The sequence below is a fragment of the Dinoponera quadriceps genome, unplaced genomic scaffold (assembly GCF_001313825.1).
Source record: "Dinoponera quadriceps isolate SergipeBrazil2010 unplaced genomic scaffold, ASM131382v1 scaffold690, whole genome shotgun sequence".
Classification (NCBI taxonomy): Eukaryota; Metazoa; Arthropoda; class Insecta; order Hymenoptera; family Formicidae; genus Dinoponera; species Dinoponera quadriceps.
The window spans coordinates 817,477-841,836 of NW_014555275.1; the positions used below are offsets into that span (position 1 = coordinate 817,477).

At 46.2% G+C, this 24,360-nt stretch overlaps 3 protein-coding genes across 9 annotated transcripts in view; 1 reads left to right on the forward strand and 2 right to left on the reverse strand.

The window, feature by feature from the left end:
* Positions 1 to 24,360, forward strand: part of LOC106743733 (neurexin-1) — a 305,519-nt gene that overhangs the window by 246,964 nt on the left and 34,195 nt on the right. For all 5 annotated transcript variants that reach the window (XM_014617872.1, XM_014617873.1, XM_014617874.1 and 2 more), the window contains 5 exons: positions 622 to 944; positions 1,947 to 2,238; positions 15,120 to 15,413; positions 16,292 to 16,470; positions 17,987 to 18,158. In XM_014617872.1, coding sequence (XP_014473358.1) covers positions 622 to 944; positions 1,947 to 2,238; positions 15,120 to 15,413; positions 16,292 to 16,470; positions 17,987 to 18,158 — 1,260 coding nt within the window. The remainder of the gene's footprint in view (positions 1 to 621; positions 945 to 1,946; positions 2,239 to 15,119; positions 15,414 to 16,291; positions 16,471 to 17,986; positions 18,159 to 24,360) is intronic.
* LOC106743734 lies at positions 4,862 to 8,921 on the reverse strand. Its single transcript, XM_014617878.1, has 3 exons — positions 7,322 to 8,921; positions 7,015 to 7,227; positions 4,862 to 5,132 (listed from the first exon to the last, which is right to left on the reverse strand). Exons 1-3 carry the CDS (start codon positions 7,591 to 7,593, stop codon positions 5,126 to 5,128), a joined length of 492 nt encoding a protein of 163 aa, XP_014473364.1. The 5' UTR covers positions 7,594 to 8,921; the 3' UTR covers positions 4,862 to 5,125.
* On the reverse strand, positions 10,009 to 11,718 carry LOC106743735. Of its 3 annotated transcripts, none has more exons than XM_014617879.1 (4): positions 11,629 to 11,718; positions 11,162 to 11,470; positions 10,368 to 10,535; positions 10,009 to 10,155 (listed from the first exon to the last, which is right to left on the reverse strand). In XM_014617879.1, the coding sequence occupies exons 2-4, from the start codon at positions 11,284 to 11,286 to the stop codon at positions 10,146 to 10,148; spliced, it is 303 nt and encodes a 100-aa protein (XP_014473365.1). In that variant the 5' UTR covers positions 11,287 to 11,470; positions 11,629 to 11,718; the 3' UTR covers positions 10,009 to 10,145. The 3 variants fall into 3 exon arrangements, with proteins under 3 accessions (XP_014473365.1, XP_014473366.1, XP_014473367.1); XM_014617880.1 differs by lacking the exon at positions 11,629 to 11,718 and adding an exon at positions 11,553 to 11,585; XM_014617881.1 differs by lacking the exon at positions 11,629 to 11,718 and having other exon boundaries at positions 10,368 to 10,532; positions 11,162 to 11,583.

A 24,360-nucleotide genomic window follows, 5' to 3' on the forward strand; every position in this document is an offset into this window, starting at 1 on the left:
GTGATTTTTCACTCTTTTGAGAGAATGAATCGTCCGTTCTGAATCGTCGGGTGAATATTTTCACGCGAAAGAGCGAGTATTCCGACGTATTCCGCCGTTACGGGAACAATTCATTCTAATCAATGGAAACGCTCACTCGAGCGGAGTTAGAATCCACTCTAAGCTTGAGTGAAACATCCACCCTCGCGACGTCGAGTGGCAATATTTTCACTGTAGCTTTGAGCGAAAATATCGCCACTTTTCGCCCGTTTTGAGTTGAAATTCGAGCACCGAGGAATTCGGAGGTTAAACAGACTAACCGCCATGATTCTTTTCCGGCGCAACTTTCACCCGAAATTCCGCCGGAGTTCTTTCAGCCTCCCGTTCGTGCGAGTTACGAAATTCAAATTTAGCTCGAAATTTGGTTCATCGCGCGACGTAAATTGCCCATCAAGCTGACCCAAATCATCGGTCGCATCTATCGCCTCGCTCGCTTGATATTTCAACCAGAGGTGGAACTATTTGTATTGCGCGGTTAGATCTACCTTTTGGTAGTTGAGAAAACATCCGTATGACGCATAAACCGTTTGACGATCGATCGTGTATTAATGAAAGCTAACGAGACGTTGCCCGCGATTGCAGCGGAGACCCAGTTGGGCAAGCAGAGCATACTAGAATTCCGCACCCTTCACGTGGGTGGATATCTGCAACCGGGCGAGGACGTACCGCATTTCGTGGGCCAGCTGCAGCAGATCTGGTTCAACGGGTATCCGTACTTGGAGATTGCGCGCAGCGCCGGCAATCACGAGAACTCGCATCAGGGTGTCACACCCATCATCAGGGTGACCGGCAAATTCGGCAAAAGGAACCATCCGGTGCATCATCCGGTGACTTTCACCTCCAAGCACACCTTCGTCGGCCTGCCGGTACTTAAGGCGTACGTGGAGACCAACATTTACTTCCAGGTAAGAACTCGCAGTTTCTGTGAGATCGCGCTCGGAGATTCAATGAAAAGTATCGAAGTTTAATCGACGCACGCCGAAAAATAACTTATAAGGGAAGTGAGACGGGAAATTTCAAAATATTTCAAATTTTTCGGAAATAATGCATATGCAAAGCTGATCACACGGTTTTTTTTTTATTTTGGTTGAAAAACGGTTCCGGGAGTGAAGATATCCCTTCAAAGAAAATCCGGTTTTTCATATTTCCTTTATTAATAATATCAGTTGAGTCTCAGTAGCTGATTCGAATTTAGCTGACAGGCTTTTAAGTTTGAGTAAAATTTAAGTTAAATATCAAGATCACTGTATTAAAGGACTTATCAGCTGAATCGAAAGCGTACATCGAGTAGCTGCAAAAGTGGCGGTCATTCTCAAATATCTTATTATTGAATGCTGCATGAAAAAAGCTCGGCTTCCTGCAACTAAGTGAGGACCACGTGGAGACTCGGTGACAAGAAACGGAAACTCGGTGACGAGAGAAATGATATCTCTGTCACCGAGACATTCGTGCGAACATTCAGCTGCATTAAAACTCGGTCGAGAGACAACCGAGAGCAATTGACCGAGCAGAAACCTCCTACGGGAATTTTTCTGTTCCTATCCCACGACCGAGCTTTCGTTTGAGCCGCGGGCAACGGAAAATTCGGTTACACCGTACTACGAAATTGTTTTTTCTATGTGAAATGTCATTTTCTTTCTGCCAGCGAATATTTCTCGCTGCGACGTCTGAGCTCCACCAACTAAACACAAATCGATGCCTTCGTGGTAACCACAACATTCGCCGTCCCGGTTTCGAGGAAACATCTCAGCTTTTACCTACTTCTATTAATTCTTCCTTCGCGTGGGTTCGACGACACGCTTTGGTATCAACCTCACGTAAACCCCTTCCCCTCTCCCCCTCGGCGGAGGATCCGAAAGTACCAATGCGTTCTGATACCTCATACATATATACACGTTACTTTTCAGTTTAAGACGCGCGAAGCGAACGGCTTGATCCTTTATAACGCCGGAAGGGAACGTGACTTCATCGCGGTCGAGCTGGTTAACGGACACGTGCACTACGTGTTCGACATGGGTGACGGGCCCGTCAGGGTCAGGGACACCTCCAAGTCCAAACTGAACGACGGCAAGTGGCATGCCGTCAGCATCGGCAGACCCTCCCCGAAGAAGCACACCCTCGCCGTGGACGATCACGTGACCGTCGGCAACAGTCCGGGCAGCAACGAGAATCTCGATCTCGACGGCATATTGTATATCGGTAAGTACAGACAGAGACAGAGAGAAAGAGATCCGAGTTGACAAGTCGATGAACGATTCGATATCAATTAGTTTTTCGAACTATTCGATTTGATAACTATTAGATTTTTCACTGAAAGCAAGATCGACGCTATATTGGCGACAGATCCGCATGACATTTTGTTAATACCATGTCCATGTATAATCGATATCTAGCTATCTATGTGATATGAACGTATCATATAGGTGCCGGCAGATTATTGACAATCTAGCCGGTCTAGTATCCAAGTCGAATCGTTGATTCATGTATCAACTTGATATGGATATGATATAAACCGGACAACGACTAGATTGTCAACATCTATATCTTCCAGATGTGATGAAGTTTTACGAATATCAAATCGAACATTGATTTAGACTTGACTTTCATATGATTTCGACCGGATTTTCCATCGACATGTAAACCCGGGAGAAGAAGAGGACGGCGGGAGTGAGAGAGGGGGGAAGGAAAGGAGAGAGAGAGAGAGAGAGAAAGAGAGAACACTATTATAACAACGAAACGAAGCGTGCTCTCCGCAACGGGATATTTTTTCACGTTTATCCAATTTGCAGGTGTGACAATCTGAGCGTGCGCATTCTCTCTCTTTCTCTCTCTCTCTCTCTCTACTTCTCTCTTTATTTATCGCATCCGTTGTAGTACGCTCGCGCACGGCGATACAATTAATTAGGATTCCATCCGGCGATTCCATTGGAGATATTGCTACAATAAAATAACAGCGTGTGCCCGATATTAATTTAATTTAATTAGTCAGCTGTAATTTACATCTGCAATCCGTTTACCGTGTATATAAGTTACGCCATTTATGCGTTCGATTCTTAATTAGTTCAATGAATCATTAAGCATCCTCCTTTGGCACGCGCCGTGTGCACACTCGAATACTCCGAATTCGTTCTCGCGTTCGCGCGCCGGTAAACGCGCTTCGCGCCGAGTGGGTCACCGGTGACCCCCGTTGAATTTCCCGGTTCAGCCCGTTTGATATTCTCGCCTCCTCGAAATAATGCGTAATCGCGAAGTATGCTTTGATAAACATGAATCATGAAGGTGTTATTTGACAGATACAATTTAGAGTGTCCGTCGTTGCTTCTCCTCCGGTTAAATCTGCGACTGCTCCGCTTAAGTTCGCGAACAGTTATCTATTGTTCGTCGCCACTTATGCCACCGCATTCTCGTTAACTGCGACAAACCGATATATTTGTTGCAAACTATAATTAACAAAATCGTCAAGCCACAGAGCTTCTGTCTCTCGTGCATACTGAGAGAAGAATATCTAAAAAAACATATATAAAATATTTATCCGGTTATTAATATATTTCATTAAATCTAGATTATTTCGTCTAAATAAACAATTGTTCTCATGAAATATATATTTCATTAAATCTAGATTATTTCGTCCAAATAAACAATTGTTCTCATGAAAAGCTACAGATTTGAGAAAATATATATTTTCTCATCTGGGGAAAATTTTAGCCCCTCTGCAAAAACATGAATATTAGTATAAGTAATATATATGTTATCAGTAGCCACGAGTAAAAATACTTTTTATTTCTTGGATATTTCATTCTCTCAGTGTAGATCAGTTGTAGCAACGTTTTTTTCGTACTGACAAGTGAAACTTAACTCATGATACGCCAACGTGAGGGTCCGCCGATGACCCACGCGGCGTGGTTTACGAAAAGTCACAGTAAAATTCATTGGAATCACGGGACGTGTTGACGAATGAGACGTTAACGAACGAGAATCTCGGGAGAAGGTGAGTTCGTCTCCCTTTTTTGCACCACACTCGATCGAACGGAGATATGTTTGAGTGTGATCGGCACATGCAAATTTTGCTGTTTCCGTGCGGTAAAATCGCGCGCGATATCGCGGGGCTAACTGGCGCGTAATGCGCGCGAACACATTTGACCGTTCGCCGTGCGAATTCTGCGCGCATTTATGGCGATGTTGTCAATCGCGATGATGTCACGCCTGCAGTAATTCCCTCGGAGTACGCGCTTTATCTTGCCGTACAAATAACCGAATGGTTAATAGCGCGCGCAGGCGATGTACCTGCCGGCGTCGTTCGATAAGTTGCGACGCCTTTCGCCGTAACTTGTCCGAATAAAATAACGCACAATGCACAATACACAATGCGCGCGTCCAATGGTGTGCACGGCTTCGGTGAGAAACTAATCAGTCCATCTCTCACGAGAGTACGTGTCGGTTAACACGTTTAATGCCGGTCACCGGTCACCGCCATGATGCTACCGCGACTCATTAAGTTGCGTAACGTTACTTTAAATTATATGGTATTATTTGAAATTTTATATATATATATAAAATTCACTTCGTTCTAAAAATTAATTGTACAGTCGGCGGAATTTTTCTGGTGATCATCAGTTGAGCTTTCGTACAATCAACGAAAAATCAATGCGGTAATCAACTAGCTAGTCGGTGCTACCGCGACTCATGAAGCCACATAAATGCACATTAATTTGTATACTATTACTCAAAGTGATACGTATAATTGATTGCGTTTAAAAAATTGCGGTTGACCGGCCGGACAGAAAGCCGGTGAAACGTAATGAAACGAGACGAAAGTGATACATGCGCTTCGAATTCCATTTATTTGCCGTATCTTCGATGATCATCAATTAGCTTTAGTACAATCAACGATAGTCAACTAGCAATTGACGGGTTAAGTGAGATTACATTGTTCAATTACAAGACATGCATTGCGTGTAACGTTTTACTCGTGATACGAAACAGCGTTTCGACACATGTTGCCGGATGCCTTCGGTTTCGATCGAAATCGGGCTCGATAAACGTAGCGACCTCGATCGTACTCGGGTGCCCGCTTATTTCGTCGCTTTTACCTTCTACAACAGACGAAACATACAACACGTTCCATTACTGATTGTGCCAAACCGATCATGCCGAGAGGGAAACATGGTCGATCTTACCATAAATTATAGTCATTTTCGGCGTCAGCCATTTTCTTCATTATTCCGGTGAAAAGGTAGTAGCGGTAATATACGTATATATAAACTTTATAGAGTGCGAGTAATTAATTAGTTCTTAAATTAATTACCGTGCTTAATTGACGAATGATATGAGCCAATTTAAACGAAGTAGCTTCCGTTGACGATCGAACTGAGCAAATCCAGCCGAAGAATATTCAATGAGGATTAACACGGGCTATTTTAATGGGAGGTCAGTCTATTGACAGTTGACATGAGCAAATACAATCGAAGGCCATTCAATCAAGATCGTCATTAGATTCGCTCATCGTCACCGAACGGTCTTCGATTGAATTCGGTCATGTTAATCACCAAAACTAACGACTTTTGAATAAAATTTGCTAAATTTACTTTCCGTCAATCTAACGGTTTTCGATCGAATTTGCTCGAACCAATCATCAATTAGTTGCACTGAAGTCGATATATTCGAATCAATTATTAAATTGAGAATATTTTAGTTGATTCTTCCCCAACTTTGCGCCACAAAGTTATTATTAATAACACTATAGTAGTGTTAGTCGCAAAAGCGGATTTCCTAATGACTCTTTCACCGTGCAATTATTACACGTATCAGTCGCACTTTTCCTCGATGCACGAATACTTGTGATAATTACATTCTTTAGATAAGAGAGCCCTCGATATTATCGCATTCACGGCCGCTGATGTAATACAAAGCGTCTTACGTCAGCGGTCACGAGCGCGTTAATAACACGCTGTTCAGTTACCTCGGAGTTAGCTCTCTCTTTTTAAATAAAATAATGAAGTATCTGTCGCACATCAATTATGATGACCGTTTAGACGCGGAATCATAAAGATTGAATGAACGACTGTCCCATTTATAATGCATCTGTTTCCCGAAAGAATTTTCTCAGAAAGCGATCGAAGTCGTCGCTGCGATGAGAGAGAAATTGTTCGCGATGCTCGTGACTATACACGAAGAAAAGTAGTTCAGCTGTTACAACGAAACCAGCGTTGTCACATTTGTTGCGACATTTAGTTGGCATAACCAAATCAACGAATCATTCGTAATTAGGGCAGAAACAGCCGCGAGGATAGAAAATATTCTGCTTATTTATCCTTAGGATGCGTTAATTTGTCGGTAGAACAAAAAATAACGTCTTCCTAAATTTATTATATTAATTTGATCTTACGGTAAAATAATTTATAGATTCAGCGAAATAATCCAGCGAGTGGCAGTTGGTATTTTTAACAAATTATTTTGCTGTCCGTTCAGTAACTGTCCAATTTTATTGTAACAGCAGAAAATTTGCTGTGTCAGCGAATTATTTTTCTCCTTAATTACATAACAAAGTAATATAAAGAGAAACGAGTATATATGAATTAAAGTAATTACAGTTAGTAATTATTTTTGTAACAAGCGCTACTGTAATGATAATCAACTCAAATGTAATCATCTCTCTCTCTCTCTTTCAGACTGGAACGTTTATATTTTATCATCTCATTTATATTTTATTATCTCTCCCATCAGACTCTCTACTAAAAATTACTTTTCCGTAACCAATTACCCACGTCGGCTCTTATTGGCCCAGTTTCTTATCATCGTTGACTTAAGAGCCTCACTTAATCGTCTCGCTTTGTAATCAATTTGTATGCATATATCGTTGCTGCTACTCTTTCATTGGAACAAACTGGAAAATACGGTCATGGCCGAAAATGACTATAATTTCACCGAGATCAACCATTCCCTTTCCACGGTGTAGAGGAAAAGACGTCAACTCACCTAGGTGGTATGTAGAACCTGCAGCGTCCTAAGCTATCCGGTTCCTCACCTGGCGGGCACGGATATGGGGGCACGTCGATGATATTCCTGGAGCCGACGGACATTGGGAGAATCCTGTCGGACATCACGATCCCGTCGTCGTCCCTCATCTCCTTTCGCGCGTTTCCCATCGTTTCCATCCCGTCGTCGTCGAATCGAGGGGAAGCTTTCGCGCTAATCGATTCGTGAACAGAAAAACCGGTGAGACAGACATTACCATGGAGCGTTTCGCGTCTTCGATCGCGTGGTCCCCGCCATTCTTACGTACTCGTTCGTGTAGTACAAGTTCTTGAGCGTGGGGGTGTGGTCCGTCAACAGGCGAATATCCATCTGCGGCATCCGGGAACCGTCGTTCCCCATCGCTCTCCACCTACCCGGTATATCGTCCAGGCTCTTCGATGCTGTCCACGGCGAGAGCCGCACGATCATTAGCCGCGGCTGATACGCGATCGCCGCCGCCGACGTCGTCGTCGTCGAGAAACCGACGATCAACGCGACGATCAATAGCGAAACGCAACGAACGCGCTCACGAGGGCACATAGTGAACGACGATTCGCGATATCGAGATTCTCGAGAGAAAATACGGCGAAAATGAACTTCGGAGGAATGCGGGAGATGGGGAGAGAAATGATTCGGTTCCCGGCTTGGTTCGACTTGTCGCAACGCGCTGCGCGATGGCAATAACACGCGACACGATTGACCGTCGTCGCTTTAACGCTGCGAAAAGTCGGTCAATAATAATCCCGCTCTAGGCGCGACTATTATCGCGTTATCGCGCGATATGGGTGATGGAGCGGGATTTAGCGCAGAGCGTCGTCGTGGTCTCGTTACCGCGAGCTTGATCGGGCCGCAAGCTCGATTAATAATCCGACCTCGAGTTGTCCCGGAGTTGGCGCGCTTTCGGAGCCGGGCGGATGACGACTACTACCGGGCGGAGAAGCGCGGAAATAATTGGCCCGCCACTCGCGAACTTAGCCGTGACGCGTCGCTGGTTTCCGCTTTTCTGGCCGCAGCACGCCGCCGCAAATGTAAGATTAAATTTGAGAGTGGATGGCCCTCTCTCTCACCGCCGGCAATTAATGCGAATTAATGGCAGCGTGACGAACACGTGCCGTGAGATAAACGAAGCAACCGGCCGATAAGAGCCGACCCACCGTCGCCGCTCGGTTCTTTCCGCGAAAACCCGAAAGCGCGTGGATGTGGTTAACCCTCGCCCGTAATTAGCCTGTAATAATTCACACGCCGGCACCGCAGCCTCGCAGCGCGACCGCGTTCGCTCAATCGTAATCCCGCGCGTTTTTCATTGTAATTCTACGTACGATTTAATCCTGACGAATCTCTCTCTCTCTCTCTCCGACCCACCGACGACTCGTGGTCTCGTGTGTTTTTCGCAGCTGTGCGTGGCTCCTTATTTTCGTTTTTCGTCTCGTCCCGTCGCGTGTGCGATTCTCTCCCCGGATCCCGTGTGACAGCGCGACGCGATCGCGTGTTCCTCTTGTCCGCTCTCTTCCATTAGTCGGCGCGGGGATTACTTGATGTCGGAATCTTTCCGGCGGCTGACGCAACCGCGACAATTAATTCGAAGGCTGCGAGCCGAGAGACCAGCTGCGTCGCGCAATTGTTGTGTATACTTCGAACAGTGAGCTTCGAAGGAGCCTCAAGGATGTGTATCGGCCATTAGTGTTTTCGGCACATCAAGGGAGCCGCTCGTAAATTGCGTTTTTATCAAGCAAAATTACGCTCCTATACGTTTGTTTCAACTACTTAAGTGATGAATGTCAATTTGAAACGAAGTTGAGGTAGACGTGTATTCGTAATGTTACGAATGCGGAAATATTATTTTGTAATTTTCTTATTAATGCTGTGTTGATGCACCAGTCGATCTAACAAAGATGCACGGATAATAGAAAGAGTTGTATAAATGCTTAAATATGTGTATATATATCGAGTATCGCTTTAAGTAAACTTTTGGTGTCACTTTTAAATGCAATGTAGATCAATTTGTCACCTCTTTATCTCTTCTTCATTATTTTCACTTATGGGCAAATGCATCCTTAACGTTTGCCCGATCGAAACTCCCGTTCATTTTTTCCGATCCGCCAATAATTTGAATAGAATACGATACGATGTATGAGGTAATGCGATACGATATATCAAATCGTCAAGATAACAATTAGTTAATTAACCAGCAGTCATATTGAAAAGGTATACTTGGACGCGATTGGGAATCACGATTGGAAAAGTCGACCGAATTTTTCGGCTTGCTAAATTTTGGCACGGTTAGGAAGGTTACTTTCAAAAAGTAACTTATACATTGAAAAAAAAAACGTTATTAAACTCGTTACCGCCTATCGTCGCTTACTTTGAAAAACAACTCGTTACCGTTGTTGTTATTCGAGAAGTAACGAGTCGTCACACCTTCCATTACTTTTTTCGTCGAGTTCTGAAGAATTTTCTTCTCACGAATCATGACCTCTCCTTTCACGCAGATGTATTTTGCGTGTGCGCAAAAGAAACGGTAAAAATAACGATCGCATTCGTTATCGTTACGGCAAAAATGCAATTACTTTATCATTATCGTTACTAATGAAAAAAAAAGAAATTGATGACGTCGTCACCAAGTCGCTTCTGAGGGAAGGTAACTTGTACCGATAACGACGTTGCGAGTAACGCGTTACTTCCCGGCCCTGAATGAATGATAAGGCTTTATCGAAGCTTGGTGGTGCACTGCATCTCTTGAAACGATCAAAAAACGCAACGACGTAAGAAATCGTCGCGTCGAGGATCGGTGATCTCTATAATAGATACGTCTAATGGAGTTCTGTCTAACTACTCCGTTATCTGCGAGGCTAATGACGCTTACGCAAGACAACGCGACGCGAACACATCACGTGTCGGTTAAACGAATCCATGTGTTGTTCGAGCACAGGATGCCCCTGAAATGTACGCTATCCATCCAGCGACATTGTTTTATTTTTAAAATGGAACGGTTCGTTACATTTTCCGGTACATTAGAGTCCTATGGAAGTGGTGCTGAGAAACGGTGTGAATTGGTCATTCACTTGTACGCCTCCTCAACGTTGGCTCGTACTTTAGCTCGGTCTTTAACGTTGATTTGCAACGTAAACATACCATATGTAAGACATTAAAGTTAAAGTTATCGAATGCGCGATGCTTCAACTTGATATTATCCTATCTCCAATATTTTGCTTTAGCTCGAACGCGATAATCCAGCTCGTTCGCACATTTTCTCGAGGAGAGCTTCCGAGGAAGTAATCGCAGAGTGCGCGATCGAAAGATAAGAGTGCACTTACATGTATTCCCTGCAGATTCCTTTACTGTCTTCCTGTTCTCCTTCCGGACAATATGTGGGTGGTATGATAATATTCTTGTTTTCGAAAATCGTGCGACGCCTTGCAACGTCATCCAGCACTCCGCTCTTCTTCCCTTCGTTCTCCACCGATTTCATCTTCGCAGCGCCACTAATCAATTCGCGATAAAAGCCGTACTGATATCACCGTAATTCGCTCTAATCTTGGTTGATTGACAAGGAAGATTCGGCAACCCGCAAATTCGGGAAAATTTGCACCAAGGGAGTACACACTAATGATATAATTATCTGTTCGTTTCGACGGAAAGGGAGAATAATTTTTCATATTTCTCTTATTATCTCTAAAATCATAGATATCGAAAAAATATCGAATGCAAAATTCAATCGCATCTTACATATATTCTACAACACTGTGACAAGAAATTCAAGGGAAAAGTTTTCAGAAACCATCTCTAGTTTTCAATTTGGAAGTACATCATTTTTCATCACAGTGTGTTACAAAAAACGTAGTTACTTTTCTATGTCGGTTCTTCGATACCTCTGATGGTTACAAATCTATACGTAAGATATAAAAAAGATTTTCCTTAAAGAAGGGGGAATAAGTCCTCCGAACTATTTCAGCCAAAGCGAAAAGTTTCCAAATTTAACGAATGCCAAACTTTCCTTGTGACGTTTGAAAAAAAAAAAAAACAAAACACCGCTACATTCGAGGCGTCAGGTATTCGCTGTCGCTTATCGAACTTATGCATACTCTATGACATCACTATTTGTACGTACCCGAAATATTTGTCCACGTACTTATCCCACTCGTACACATCCCACTCGCCGCCCGGCGAGAATTTGTTCTCTTTCGGCGCCTTTCTCAACGGCGCTCGCGGTGTTTCAACCTTCGGATGCCGCATTCCCCACTTGTCCGGCAGATCTTGCCGGTACGTATTCCAGATGATGCTGATCAGCTTCGGCGAGATATTGAGAGCCAATTCCTACGGCTCGAAGGCCGTCGTCGACATGGAGAAGCAACCGATCGAGATCAACGAAAGAACGAGATCGCGAGGACGCATGCTGGCCGACAGTTTCCGGACGCTTCTGTGATATCGAAGAAGCAAAAGAAGGGGAAAAATATCGTCTTCCTTTGTCTCAATCTTATTGTATCTTTGGGCTCGCGTACCTTCGGAGGCGGTACATCGACGACTGACTGAAAGTACAATATCGGTTTCGCGAAGTTAAAGAATTGTAAGACTTACCGCTTTCTGCGCGCGACATCCGGCCCTTCCACCGCAGTGCGTCCGCAAACGTTGCGATTAAATTCTCGAAAGAGGATAATTTACTTTAACTGCGTTTGATGTAACTCAATGGCGATATGACAAACGCGTAACAAGCGTGACGAACTCCAATACACCGATATATCCGACTGATAAGGACGATTCAAGGAAAAAGTGCGCGCATGGATGTGGTTAACCCTCTCTTACATTACTTTCAAAGCAGGATACGCGCGATATCAAATTGGGCCTGCGAAAGAGTCGCGCCTCCCGGAAGTGGAAGAAGACGGGAGGGAAAAGAAGAGAGGAAAGAGAGACGGAGAAAGAAGAAGAGAGAGAGAGAGAGTGTGTCGAGCGGAACGTCTCTTGTCACGAAAGCGCGTATTCAAATTTCCGGCGAGCCGACACCTCGTGTCACGCTCGTGTCGTGAACATTTCCGCGATCGATATTCCGCTTAATAATGCACCAGGGAGGAAATAAATAACTCGATGGCTGTTTCGCCCGTGCCGCTCGATCGATAATTATTTCAAAAGCACCGACATCACCGAGGCTTTGCGAACAGCAATAATAGTTTATCATGAAAAATGCGATAAAACGCCGGAGCGACGGGCCCGTCGCGATTTCGCAAGTGACGCGTATATTATTACTATTATTATTGTTAAATAAACGGGAGAATAAAGTCTCCATCTGGATATGCAATACAGATAGAAATAATGAATACACAGTGGCTTATATATATTAGAAATCGTAAGGCAAAAGAAAGTAAAAGTAAATTGAGAACGAGAGAAAAGACGCACCGTCATTCGAGCAGATTAATTCGGATAGTTCGGAATACACTACGTGGCGTATTAAAGAAATCGACAACATCAGATCTCTCATTGGCTGAAATACACATCCGATTAATGGCTTGAACATTCCGTACGGTGTCCAAGTAACGAAAAAAGTATGTTAACTTCTAGAGGAGCGTCGTGAATCCTGTAGAATTAATAATATCTGGAGAGTAAAAATGCGTCCAGCAAGAACATCCCGAAGAAACAGCAGATCAGAGACGATTCTTCTGGTTTTGAGAGATAAGATATTAAATCATGATGAAGTTGTTCATTGTCACGACGACAGATCGACATAGGTGGTATATCATACTATGGTAACATAATCTCCGGATAAAAAAATGCTAAAACATGTTCGATGCATGGAGGCACTGAGACCTCTAGTAGGGAGAACAGAAAATACTGCCATATTCAAGATGTGCCGGACCAAAGGGCAATATAACGATTTTGAAGTACTAATTCAACGAAAGTAAGTGCCGTATCGAGAAATAAATCCAAGAGTTTTATACACCTCAGAGGCGATCCCTTTTACGTGCATCTCGAGAGATAAGTCAGAACTGAACCAGATTCCGAGATCTCAGTTTCCACCACTGGCGCGGAAGAGTGCAAGAGATGGTAGCTGCATGTGTAGGGATTCCCTCCTCTTGCGAACCTCAATGTGTATAACACTTAAGATTTCAATTAATTTCATTATTCAGGTATCGTTGATCTGAGTTTATCAGAGTAGATTGCAAGTGGAGAGAACTTCGTCATAATTGGAAATTCTCCTAAAATCTTCAAGTCGTCCGCGTATAGTGAAAATTTTAAATTCTTGAAAATGTAACGTGTGTCATTAACAAATACGTTAAATAATGAAGGATGCGCAAATTTTGAGGTATAGCCGAAGGAACTGGAATCTTCGAGGAAGATGAGCCTCTGAATTATAGATCGTAAAGGAGCGTTTTGCAAGCGCGGAAGATATTTGCATTTCTAATTAACAGCGTATCGAATTGATGCGTATCCGAACGTACTAACAATCTGTAATTCGATTATGGGATTAGCGTTGCGCTATGAATCACCATTAATTAGATCGATATCGCAGGCCCCGTTGCCGTTGCTTAATTCGTTAATAAATCTATCGATCACCGTCGAACTGGCATAAATTAGCAAATCAGCCATCAATTATTCTTCAATCGCGTTCGCAAAACCGCGCGCTGGCGCGTCGCTAGATCGGCGCGACGCGCGGCCGCCCATAAATCGTCGGCTGAAACTCGATTCCGGCTGTCCGTAATTTTCAAAATCATCGACCCGCTGAAATCGAAACGACGCGAATCCGTTGCAGCGCGTGTTTCGCCCGCAGATCGCTCGATCGTGAAATCGGTGGATTCCTCGTCGAACGCGAAAACCTTTCGAGACGCGTCGCGGGCGAATTATTTTTTTTTATCTCTTTAAAATTTAGCGAAAAACTATGCGAATTTTCCGTGGCAGTCCCTGCCTCTTCGGATGACCCGCCCGACGTGAAATTTGTCGATTAAGATAAAGAGCGTGAAAAAATCGCACGATCTCGCCCGTAAAATCCCCCTTAAGCGCGGCAATGCGCGCGGCTGAATGACAGCGCCGAGAGATATCGATGCCGCATACAAGCCGATTGGTTGCGTTCCGGAGTTCCTGCACGTGCACACACCGGACTGTAATGTGTGACCGACGGACGGCCTGAAATAATTTTCGACCGGCGACGGTCCCGCAGGATTTATGGCGGCGAGATCGACCGGACGTGCGGTCGTCTCGGCCCGTCGAGCAGCCGCGATTGCGAGAGAATCGTGGATATCACGAGGCTGCAATTTTACAATAGAGGGAGAGAAAGAGGAGGGAGGGGAAAAGGAAGAGAGAGACAGAGGGAGAGGGATGATGTCGATTTAGCTATTCGTGTGTTTCGGCATTTTATCTTCCATATATGTTATTATTATTCCATCATTTTTGCATTTTGGCAATTTTACCTCTGACGAGTTGCGTCGCGTTTTGCGACGAGTGGGTGGATAAAAGTTGCCAGCATCTGCCATTCCTTCTGTCAATATTTGAACGCGCATAAATAAACGATCATAACGAAATGCCGGTGGTGTGATGAGACTTGATCGATGGTGATATTTTTCGAGTGAAAACATCATCCGCGCCGCGAAATGCATCCGGTAGAAAATGATTATAAATTTATATTTATCACCCTCGGCCACCCTCCGCTGCCTGTCCTCCCTGAAAAAATAGGGCGTAGCACACGGGGACCATTCGCACCCGTTCTTCGCACGGGACACATTACACGGGAAAAAACAATATCTACGGGAGAAATTCGCGAGGAATTATTTGCAAGGTCGCATCCCCGCGAAAAGAATCTCGGAAATTGTAAATCTGCGAGACGTGGATTTAAAAATCGTGAACTTACGAAATGTGAGAAGAAGAGATGAATTTTCCGCTTAAAAGATATTTGAAAGTCGCAAATTTACAAAACACCGTGTCGAAGGAGAATAACTTTTTGCACGAGAGAAGATTCGAAAATTGTCAATCTACGAAGCATATCGTATAAGAGGAGGGATCACTCCGGGATGCGAGCGCTGCTTGTCGCAGGGCTACTAATTCGCGCAAAGAGCAATTAACTATCGTGCGTTTTCCGATTGCAGGCGGAGTGGAGAAATCGCAGTACGGCCAGCTGCCGAAGCCGGTGGTCAGCCGGCACGGGTTCGAGGGTTGCCTGGCGTCGTTGGACCTCAGCGGCGAGAGCACCGACCTCAACACGGACGCCGTGGTGCCGAGTTCCCAAGTGATAAGCGGCTGCGACGTCTACACCAACCTGCATCCGGGAAAGAAGTGTACCCACGATCTCTGCGCGAATCACGGCACATGTGTGCAACAGTGGAACAGTTACACCTGCGACTGCGACATGACGAGCTTCACCGGGCCGACCTGTAGCGACGGTAATGAGCGGGGCAGAGCGGGAAGTCGATCAGCACATCTCGGCATTCCGACGGGCTCGCCCATTCGTTATTCCTCCCGGCGCTATTTCCGACCACGCTATCGTATTTTCGTGACTTTATCAGCGGCACCGTTGCCTCCCTCAATTTCTTATTTCTGGAGAGGAAAGCGAAGTAACCGAGAATATCACGCACGTGTCTTGTATTAATGTAATCGCTGTCTTCCACGCTTCCGGCAGGGGACAAGGATACGCGCGCGTTAAGGGGCGGTTAAAACGGCACATTAGAGATATCGGTGTTCCGCGTGCGAAAATAGCGATGATATAACCGCGGGATGAAAAGGGCGCTTCCTGTATCGCGTTGGTTCGGTCGGTAATTTTAGCTTGTCATTTTTCGCCGGTACTCTCCGCTCTTTCCGTACGCAAGTATATATAACGGGTACTGTAACGGGTACGTTACATTTCGCGAAGTTGTAACGCCGTTCGCCGAAGTTATCGAAGTCCGCGCGCGTTATCGCGTTATCGGATTATTCCGCGACGTAACAAACATTACGGGGATGTGAAACTGACTCATAGTTTCGATGCGATCGATCTCGCCCGCCCGGGGCAGTCGGACGTTATTTTTTTCCGCCTGGCGCCCGGAGAACCGACCGCGATTATCGGCGGAATTCTTCCTCAGCGAAGAGGAAAACAGATTTCGAAAACAGGGTTAAAGCGCCGGGGAGTTAAATTGATTCGAGCTACCCCGTATCGCGATCGCTGCTGGATCACGTCACGAGGAGAACGCGAGCTCGGGCTATGCGAAAGTTGCTATGCACAGGCAGCGGATGAAAAAAGAGACAACTCGAAGTCCTAATTGCGTGAAATGTTCTTCCTCCGCAGAGGCGATCGCCTACGAATTCGGAGCCGGCCGTGGGATTATCACGTACACCTTCCCGGCGGACCGCCGGCCGGAAATGAAGAGGGACACCGTGGCTCTGGGTTTCGTTACCGGCGCGAACGACGCCGTGCTGCTCAGGATAGAGTCCGCGTCGAGTAACGATTACCTCGAGATCGAAATCGTTAGTACATGCGACGTGGGAAATATCGCCTAAGTGTCGCGCATGGGAAAGGAAGACCGGTCGAATTCACGCGACACGACACAGCCGAGCGCCTTTGATAGAAGCGGAGAGGAGTAAGAGAGGAAACGTGAGAAACAGAATGAACGCGACGGAAAACAGAGAGGGCAAATAAGAGCCGATGCGCAGTTAAGAAACGCCGTTAACGCTTAATATTTATCAATCGGTCGTTTAATAGCGTAACGAACGAAGGTCAAATTCAAATACGTCGCTTGTTCGGACTTCCCTCTTCAGCGCAGAAATGAAATTTTGCATCTCTCACGAAGCAAGTCCGATTCTTAGCAACCGGACAAACGCGCTTAGTTACGTGACGTCGCGTTAATTCAAGAAGTCTTCCTTCTCCGTGCGTAAATTGTGACGAAAGAGAGAAAACAAACAGCTGCCCGAGCGCGAAGATTCGCGGGTAGAGCGCGAGGAAAGGTTGTAATGAAATCACCGCAAAATTTTGCAACGCTGAACCGTGCCGGAATTGTGACGGGAGTTGTGACGTGCGTTGTAATCCTCGGTGATGTACATCACCTGTACACATCGTTAAAGATTAAAATACATATGATCATTTAATTTCGATAATAATTCCGGTGCTATTCAGCACTGGCAAGTTCGGCGGTAATTTTTACCACCGATATTATCTCCGCGTACAACAAGTGCGATCGGCGACACGCGTCGGATACGCGATTCGTCGCGACCTCGCGCATTTCGCTTTAATCCTATGCGATGTCGAGCAATTAATTACACCGATCGTTAATTTATTCCTCTATCTTCGTACGGACTAATTTACGAGCCGCTATATTAGTTAACCGGCGTGTGGCGCGCACAATGAAAACGGTCAACCGCAATTTCAACGGGAAAATTTCCTGTCACCGTCGCGGACGATAAAACTCACACGCACACCTGATTAGCCGTTAATTTCATTGAAATAATTAATCGCCGACCGACTAGTTTGTAAATTATATATTATGAATTTCAAACAAATAATTATAACGTACAGACGCAATAAGTAAACAATTTGCGCGCGCCAGCTTTATCGGCGTGTAAATGATTATCGGGCGGCAAATTAGCGATACGTCAACGAGCCGCTATCTTTAATCGTTCATTCGCGTTCTCACTTTGTCGCTGTCGCGAATTAACGAGCGGGAGAGAAGGGGACGGTTTTAAATACGGGCCTGACTCTTGTCAGGCGACGATTCTTGCATCTTCGCACGTATTCGCCATTTTTCATCGAATCACGTCGACGTTCCCGGTGACTTTTCGCTGGTACACAGAGAGCGCATCAACACTCCGCTCGCGCGATACAGCCCGGTAGTGAAAATGTTTCGATTAAAATTCGCGCGGAAAATATTGTCGTTCGAAGCTGCCTCGTGTTTTTTTCCCCATCTGTTTGGAAAAGAACGACCGCTCGCGGAAATATATTTGAAAATCGCGCTGCAGGAACGGAGAATAATTCGCTCGTTTTTTGCAGGTGGAAGGCAACGTGTTCGCGGTGTACAATATGGGCACCAACGACCACCCGATCGGCGAGGTCGGCGTTAAAGTCAACGACAACCAATACCACGTGGTCAGGTTCACCAGGACAGGGCCGAACAGTACGTTGCAGGTCGACGACTACAATCTGCAGTCTAATCATCCATCGGGTGAGTGTCAGATCTCACGCATCGCGTCTCACGGAGGTATCGGTTGCGTGCTCTCCGAGCAGCCCCGAGTGAAATTCCAGCGGAAAAGTGAAGCGACGCCCCGAATTTAAGTGACTTTTCACTTTTGTGTAAGTGAATTCTCCCCCGCTCTGAAGCGTCGAGCGAATCGCGTTTCGTTCGGAAACTGAAGGGAGTGAATCTGATTCAGTCCGCCGTCTCGCTGGAAATTCACCCTGACCGACCGAAACATTCGCTCGTACGGATTAAGAATTCCCTCTGCGGCTGAATTGAATATTCACTCCTGCGATCCCGAGTGGCGCTATTTTCATTATCGCCTCGGCTAAATTTTCAGCCGCTTCAAGCGAGACTTCATCCTGAAGAATTTCGAGACTACGATATCGCGGGTCGACCGAAACGTTCTCGCTCGTACGAATTAAGAATTCTCTCTGCAGCTGAATCGGCCTTCGCGATTCCGAAAATAGCCGCGCTATTTTCATTATCGCTTCGGGCGAATTTTCGGTTGATTCCAGCGAGATTTCACTCTGAGGAATTTGGGGAATACGATATCTCGCGGATCGACCGTCGGTCGTTAGCGTTTACGTAGGCGATAAGCGACTTGTGTTCGCGAGACTATTATCAGCAGCTGTTGTGCGCAATTGCGCATTCGCTAATGAACATGGAAACTTATCGAAAGAATTAGGAAATTCGAAAATTTGAAAATCGCACATTATACGGTCTCCTTCTGAAAATTGACCGTTTGGGCGCTGCAAATTCACATTTCTTAAATCTTCTTCGAGAAACTATCTTCGAAACGTGTAGATTCACGTCCTTCGCATTCTACTCCCGAAAAGTAAATTTAACATTTCGATGCAATTTCGATGCATTAATGAATGTGGAAAATTCTACACAAAACGAATCGAAGGTTGTACGTGGCACGTGGATTTTCAGGTCTCCTCTTCTGGAAACGAATCCCTCGAGAATCGCAAATTTACAATCCTCAGATCTTCTTCCGACCTTCGGGACTTGCAAATTTCCGATCCTCACGTTCTTCTTCGCAAATTGCAAATTTTAGATTTCGCGATCCTTTCGCCCGCGAGGCACACCGTTGACCAAAGGTACCCAAGAACCTCAAACGAATTTCGCGTGGGAATGAATGTAACGTCTAAAGCACAACGTTCGAATGGAAGAATCGCGAAACCGTGTACCATCGAGAATCGATCGCGCGAAAATCCGCCGTGGGACGACGCGGGCGGTTCGAGGACCGCCGACCAACTGAGAAACAAGAGGTTCCCATGTGCTCTTTTATGGTGGGTCTCGGTCGGCCATTGGCTCCCCCGACCATGGGAAACGGCCTTGATCGGTCGTGCACACCGGACCCCATTGTCTCTTCGGGAACGCGAAGGCCGCCCCTTGCGCGCGAAGATGTCCCGCTCGTGCTGGGAATGATTTATCGATTTCCCGGGGAATGATCGGGCCAGCCTGGGAACGTTCTCGCTGCGATCGCGCCGCGATGTGCAATTACCGACTGCGCGATTTATGCGACTGGAAACGCCAAGCTCCGCTCGGTCCATCACATTCGGCAGGCCGAACCTTGCAGTCTTGCAGTCGTTCTCTCCCCTTTCGTCTCCCTTCCCTCCACCTCTCTATCTGTCTCTTTCTCTTATTTGAGAATATCGATAGGTATCTGACAAATATTTTTCGCCCTTCATTATTGCTTGAACATTCGATCACTTCGATGCAAACAGCCACGTAAAAAATGAGCTCGCAACGTTCCTTAAAACACTTAATACGCACGGAAAAGGAAGCGTCGAAATGAATTTGAAAATGAATTTGTTGCCGATCCGATCGCGTGATGTTCTTTTTTTATATTCAGTGTGGATTTTACCGGAAATTGCTTCGGGCGGTCTGCTTCGTCTCAGAGCGAAGTCGTCTCGACGTTCGTGATGAAAGTTACGGAGCTAGAGAGAACGAGATAGAGAGAGGGAGGGAGAGAGATAGAGAGAAAGGGCCTTCGGTTCCGAAGAGCCGATGCTACCTGCGTGTGGAAGGGCCGGACCAAGGCCCCGGAAAATCTTCGGAAACGCACCTCCGCGTCCCTCCTGACGGCCGGGTTTTCCCACCGGGAAATAATTAGCTCGCACACTTTTCCGCGGAAGAAACCACCGAGGCGTCCCGCTACCATCGTCGCTCTTCTAACGCTCTGGTATCTTCGTAACTTTTAATTAGATATATTCATCATGACGCACACACGTGCCGCGCGCCACGTGCAGCGTCGTCGTCGTCCACCCGTCGGAGCTTTTCGTTCCCTTGAGAAGATGAAATCCTGATGCTCAGGCGAGCGATCGAAGTTCCATCGATCGCCCGAGCTGTGCTAAGTCCGTCTATCTGTCTCTCGGCCGGCCTTTGAAATTTCCACGCGTAACATGCCGTCCTGATAACTTGACCTTTAAAAAACGCTTTCGCTTTTCCACCGGAGCTGTGTGCTTACGAGGCGAAGCTGGCCGCTTCTGACGCTATGCGCCGTGCGGTCTCGTCTCAGGAGAGAGAGAGAGAGAGAGAGAGAAAGAAAGAAGAAGGGACAGAAACGAGGCCGACGAATCAGCCGATGAATTAATCGCGAGACGAATCGGCCGGCCGCGATTCCGATCGACGAATTCGCGTTAGGTCGTCGCCGAAATCGTCTTCGCGGAATCGTCCCGCTCGGCACACGCGAGTCGAACGGGAATCTGTTCGCGTTATATTTTATACACACACACGCGCACGGTTCCGCGAACGCGGCCGCGAAATAGCGGGCCGCTGCTCGCGAGAAGAATCGCGAGGAAACGAGGGAAGGGAAAGGGCTGAACGAAAGCGCGTGTGTCCGCGTGCATCGGAGACAGCCGATCGGGCAGTCTTACGGGGCACCATAAGGAAGCTTCTTGCGGCAGCATGGTACCCTGGCAATCATGGTTGCGCCTATGTTGTTTCTGCCCTTAGCAGATCACAGCCGTTGAAACCGGGAGAGAAAGAGAGAGAGAGAGAGAGGGGAGAAATCGGTGGGAGAGAACGAGTGATGTATCCTTCCACACGCGCGATACGCATTGGGCTTTAAGCGAAACGTGCGAATCGCTTCGGACATTTTTGCGTAAACTCACGGTCAGGAACGTGAATTTTATTCGCGAACGATGCGCGTCAGGAGGAGGATCGCACCAATTCGTCGGATTCGTGAGGAAAGATTGAGGAAAATATTTTACGACTTTTCTCTCGTGTCTTTCTCTCGGTCGTTTCTCGGTCGTTCGCGAGAAACTGGTTAAGTTGCATAATTTCTTGGCCGAGAGGCTTCCTTCGGCTTGACAGCGGAAAAAGAGAGAGATAAAGAGGCGACGTGGGTACGGAATTGCCGGATATTCGCTCGCACGCTGTTGTCTCTCGGCAAATTGCTGCCAATTAGTTCGCGCGTCTCATGCGACCTCCGATCGCGAGCCGAATCGATAAGATCGCTGATTTACGAGCGGCCAGCGACGCAGACGAGACGCATCTGGCTACGCATAATTCGATGAATTTAGCTACCAGGCTTATATGCGTAGCGTGGAGCATGGTCCTCTTCATTTTTTACGCAGGCAAATTTATTCTAATTAAATCAAATTAGATTCACCCTCCTTCGTCCTTTCTTCCGCCGTCTCTCTCTCTCTCTCTCTCTCTCTCTCTCTCTCTCTCTCTCTCCCTCGATTCTCGCTTTCTCTCTTTTCATCTCTCCCTCTTATTTAAATATTGCTAAATATTTGATCCGTAAGAACGCGACTCGCTACGCTCCTCGAAACGCTTCGCACACAAATTAAAAAAAAAAGGGGGGGAGGAGAGAAAGAGAAACGGGTCGAGATGAATCCGCAAATTAATTTATCGCTGATCTCTAACCGCGCGATCGATCGTTCACATTCGTTCGGAATTTGATCGGATAACGCTTTTTCCCGGCCGTTTATTTCCAAATATCTCAAAGCGAGAGCCGCTCCGATGTTCGGCGCGTGTTTCGATGAACGTTGCGGAAAAAAGTTCTAACCAATTATATAATCCAGGCCGGGCTCACCGGATAGCCAATTACCGCGATATACCGGGAGATTTATGCTAGATCCGCGGAGACCGGGCCCCTACGATTATTGCCTCATGGAAAATTAATTAACAGACTTCGCGAAGTTGCCGAGGGTCGCGTTCGGGCCGCTCGATAACGTCACGGGAGCGCGCGTCCCGATGCACCCCCCCCCCCNTCCCATAATGCTTCTTGTTTTCCGCGCCGACGAATAAATTATTGTTGACGGCAATAAATCCGGAGTTGAGCCGCGGCCTGCGCCGGAATGAAATTAGTCGCGACCATAATAACACCGCCGGCCTCGCTAGACGCGCGCACTTTATTCCTCGGGCCCGCTCGTTATTTGGCGAATATTAATCGCGCTCTGCCCTCCGCCAGCCCCCTTCCTCTCTCCTCCTGATGTCGGGAATTTGAACAAAACGCGCGCCGACGAGCGAGCGCGATCGATCACGGACAGTGTAAATTAATTTCGACGAAGATACATGTGCAAACGAACGGCCGGGAGAATTCCTGCGGCGCCGGCCACGTATTTAATTAGCAAATGACAAAGCACGGAGATCCTTATTTTACGTGTACAATTAATTTTATAATGTCGCCCGTGCCATCGCGTCCGCACAACGAAATTGCATTTGTTCGTTCGGCGTTTCGGTGCATGTTGCTTTTGTGTGTATGTGTGTGTGTGTGTGTGGGTGTGAGCGTGTTAATATAATTAAGCACTTCGGTTAATTACATATAATTTTCGAATAATTTACATCGAATCGTACGGTAGACCTGCGGTTTACTTAATATATGACATAATGCGCGAGCCGCATTTATAAATGGCAGCGAGTTAACGCGCGAGTGTATAAATATACTCTCAACTGTTGTTACAACGCACCGTCCCCGCCGGCGAAACATCCTTCTTCCGGCCCGGGCGGATGTCCAAAAATGATTTCCGCTCGCTATCTCGCGCGTTTCATCGCGTTGTTCCGAAAGTCAGAGGTCGTGTTGTTTTAATGCACGGTAAGTTTCAGAATATCCTCAACATTCGCCACGCCAAAACTGGATACGACCGTTTTGTTGCCGTTGAGTCTGGATGCAGTTTGATACGATATGACGTAAAATTACACACCGCAAGAAAGCGTACGGCGAACAACCCGACGTAAATTAAACGAAGCTCGATTCCACTTCGGGATCGTATGTGGCGGGCCAATTGCCCCGATTCTTTCAATAAAAGCTTCGTGCTCTTTTACTTTTTCCTTCGTGCGAAGTATAAGTTCGCAATTTAGTCGACTCGAAGTCGTAAAGCTGACACGACACGTCATTTGTCGTCCGAGTGACTTAAAATTACAGCCAGATGTGGCACTGCTCGTATCATACAGTTTTAGATCAACGTTTTGGCGGCTGAAAGAACATCTGTATCGTACATATAACCACCTCCCAGTTTCGGTTAACTTTTCACCGTCGACCTAAATTTTACAGTTCGGATTTCCACGTTGGATTCGCCGACTGTCCAGGACAAAATTCACGTAAGCCTGAGACTATTTTTGCTCAATTTTTCCAACGACGAATAAATATAATACAATATGTTAAAGTGCCACGGAATGACAGTTTTTTAATCGAATAATTTGCTACTCTTTCCGTATTGCAATTTTCATATTATTCGCTTTTCATAAAAATACATCTTTTATTTGTACATGTTATCGGGACTGAAATTTATGTACCGTACAGAAAGGTGAATATTTTCCTGTGAACAAATAAATAAATCAAGTAAATAAATTTGTTGTTTCGACGGCTCGACATATTGTAACATATTGCATCGTATCGGGACTGAATGCGGGCGATCAGGAAGACTAGTGAGTTCTTCGGAAATGCCTGAATGCGAATGCCGAGACTTTATTGCAGCTTTAGTGCGGTTCGCGGAAAACGATATTTCACGGGCGCGTCCCGCAGCTCTCGGCTGAAGATTCCAGGTGCGCGCGGCACCGATCGTCATAATTTTTCATTGAAACGCGAAAGCCGGCCGGATTTACTTCGCCGTGTAATCAGCCGGCGCGTTCGCGCATTCGCGCACAGATATTAATTACGATGCGGCATTGCGCGTAATGTTCCGCGCGGCGCATTCGTTTTCCCGACCGGCGGGAATTTATCGTCGGCTAA

Excerpts from the sequence above, each read along its gene's own strand:
- LOC106743734 (XM_014617878.1), bottom strand. The coding sequence starts at position 7,593 with ATGTGCCCTCGTGAGCGCGTTCGTTGCGTTTCGCTATTGATCGTCGCG. Across the intron at positions 7,228-7,321 it reads AACTTGTACTACACGAACGA|CGCGAAAGCTTCCCCTCGAT; the intron begins GTACGTAAGAAT and ends CGAATCGATTAG.
- LOC106743735 (XM_014617879.1), bottom strand. The coding sequence starts at position 11,286 with ATGCGGCATCCGAAGGTTGAAACACCGCGAGCGCCGTTGAGAAAGGCG. Across the intron at positions 10,536-11,161 it reads TACGTGGACAAATATTTCGG|TGGCGCTGCGAAGATGAAAT; the intron begins GTACGTACAAAT and ends CGAATTGATTAG.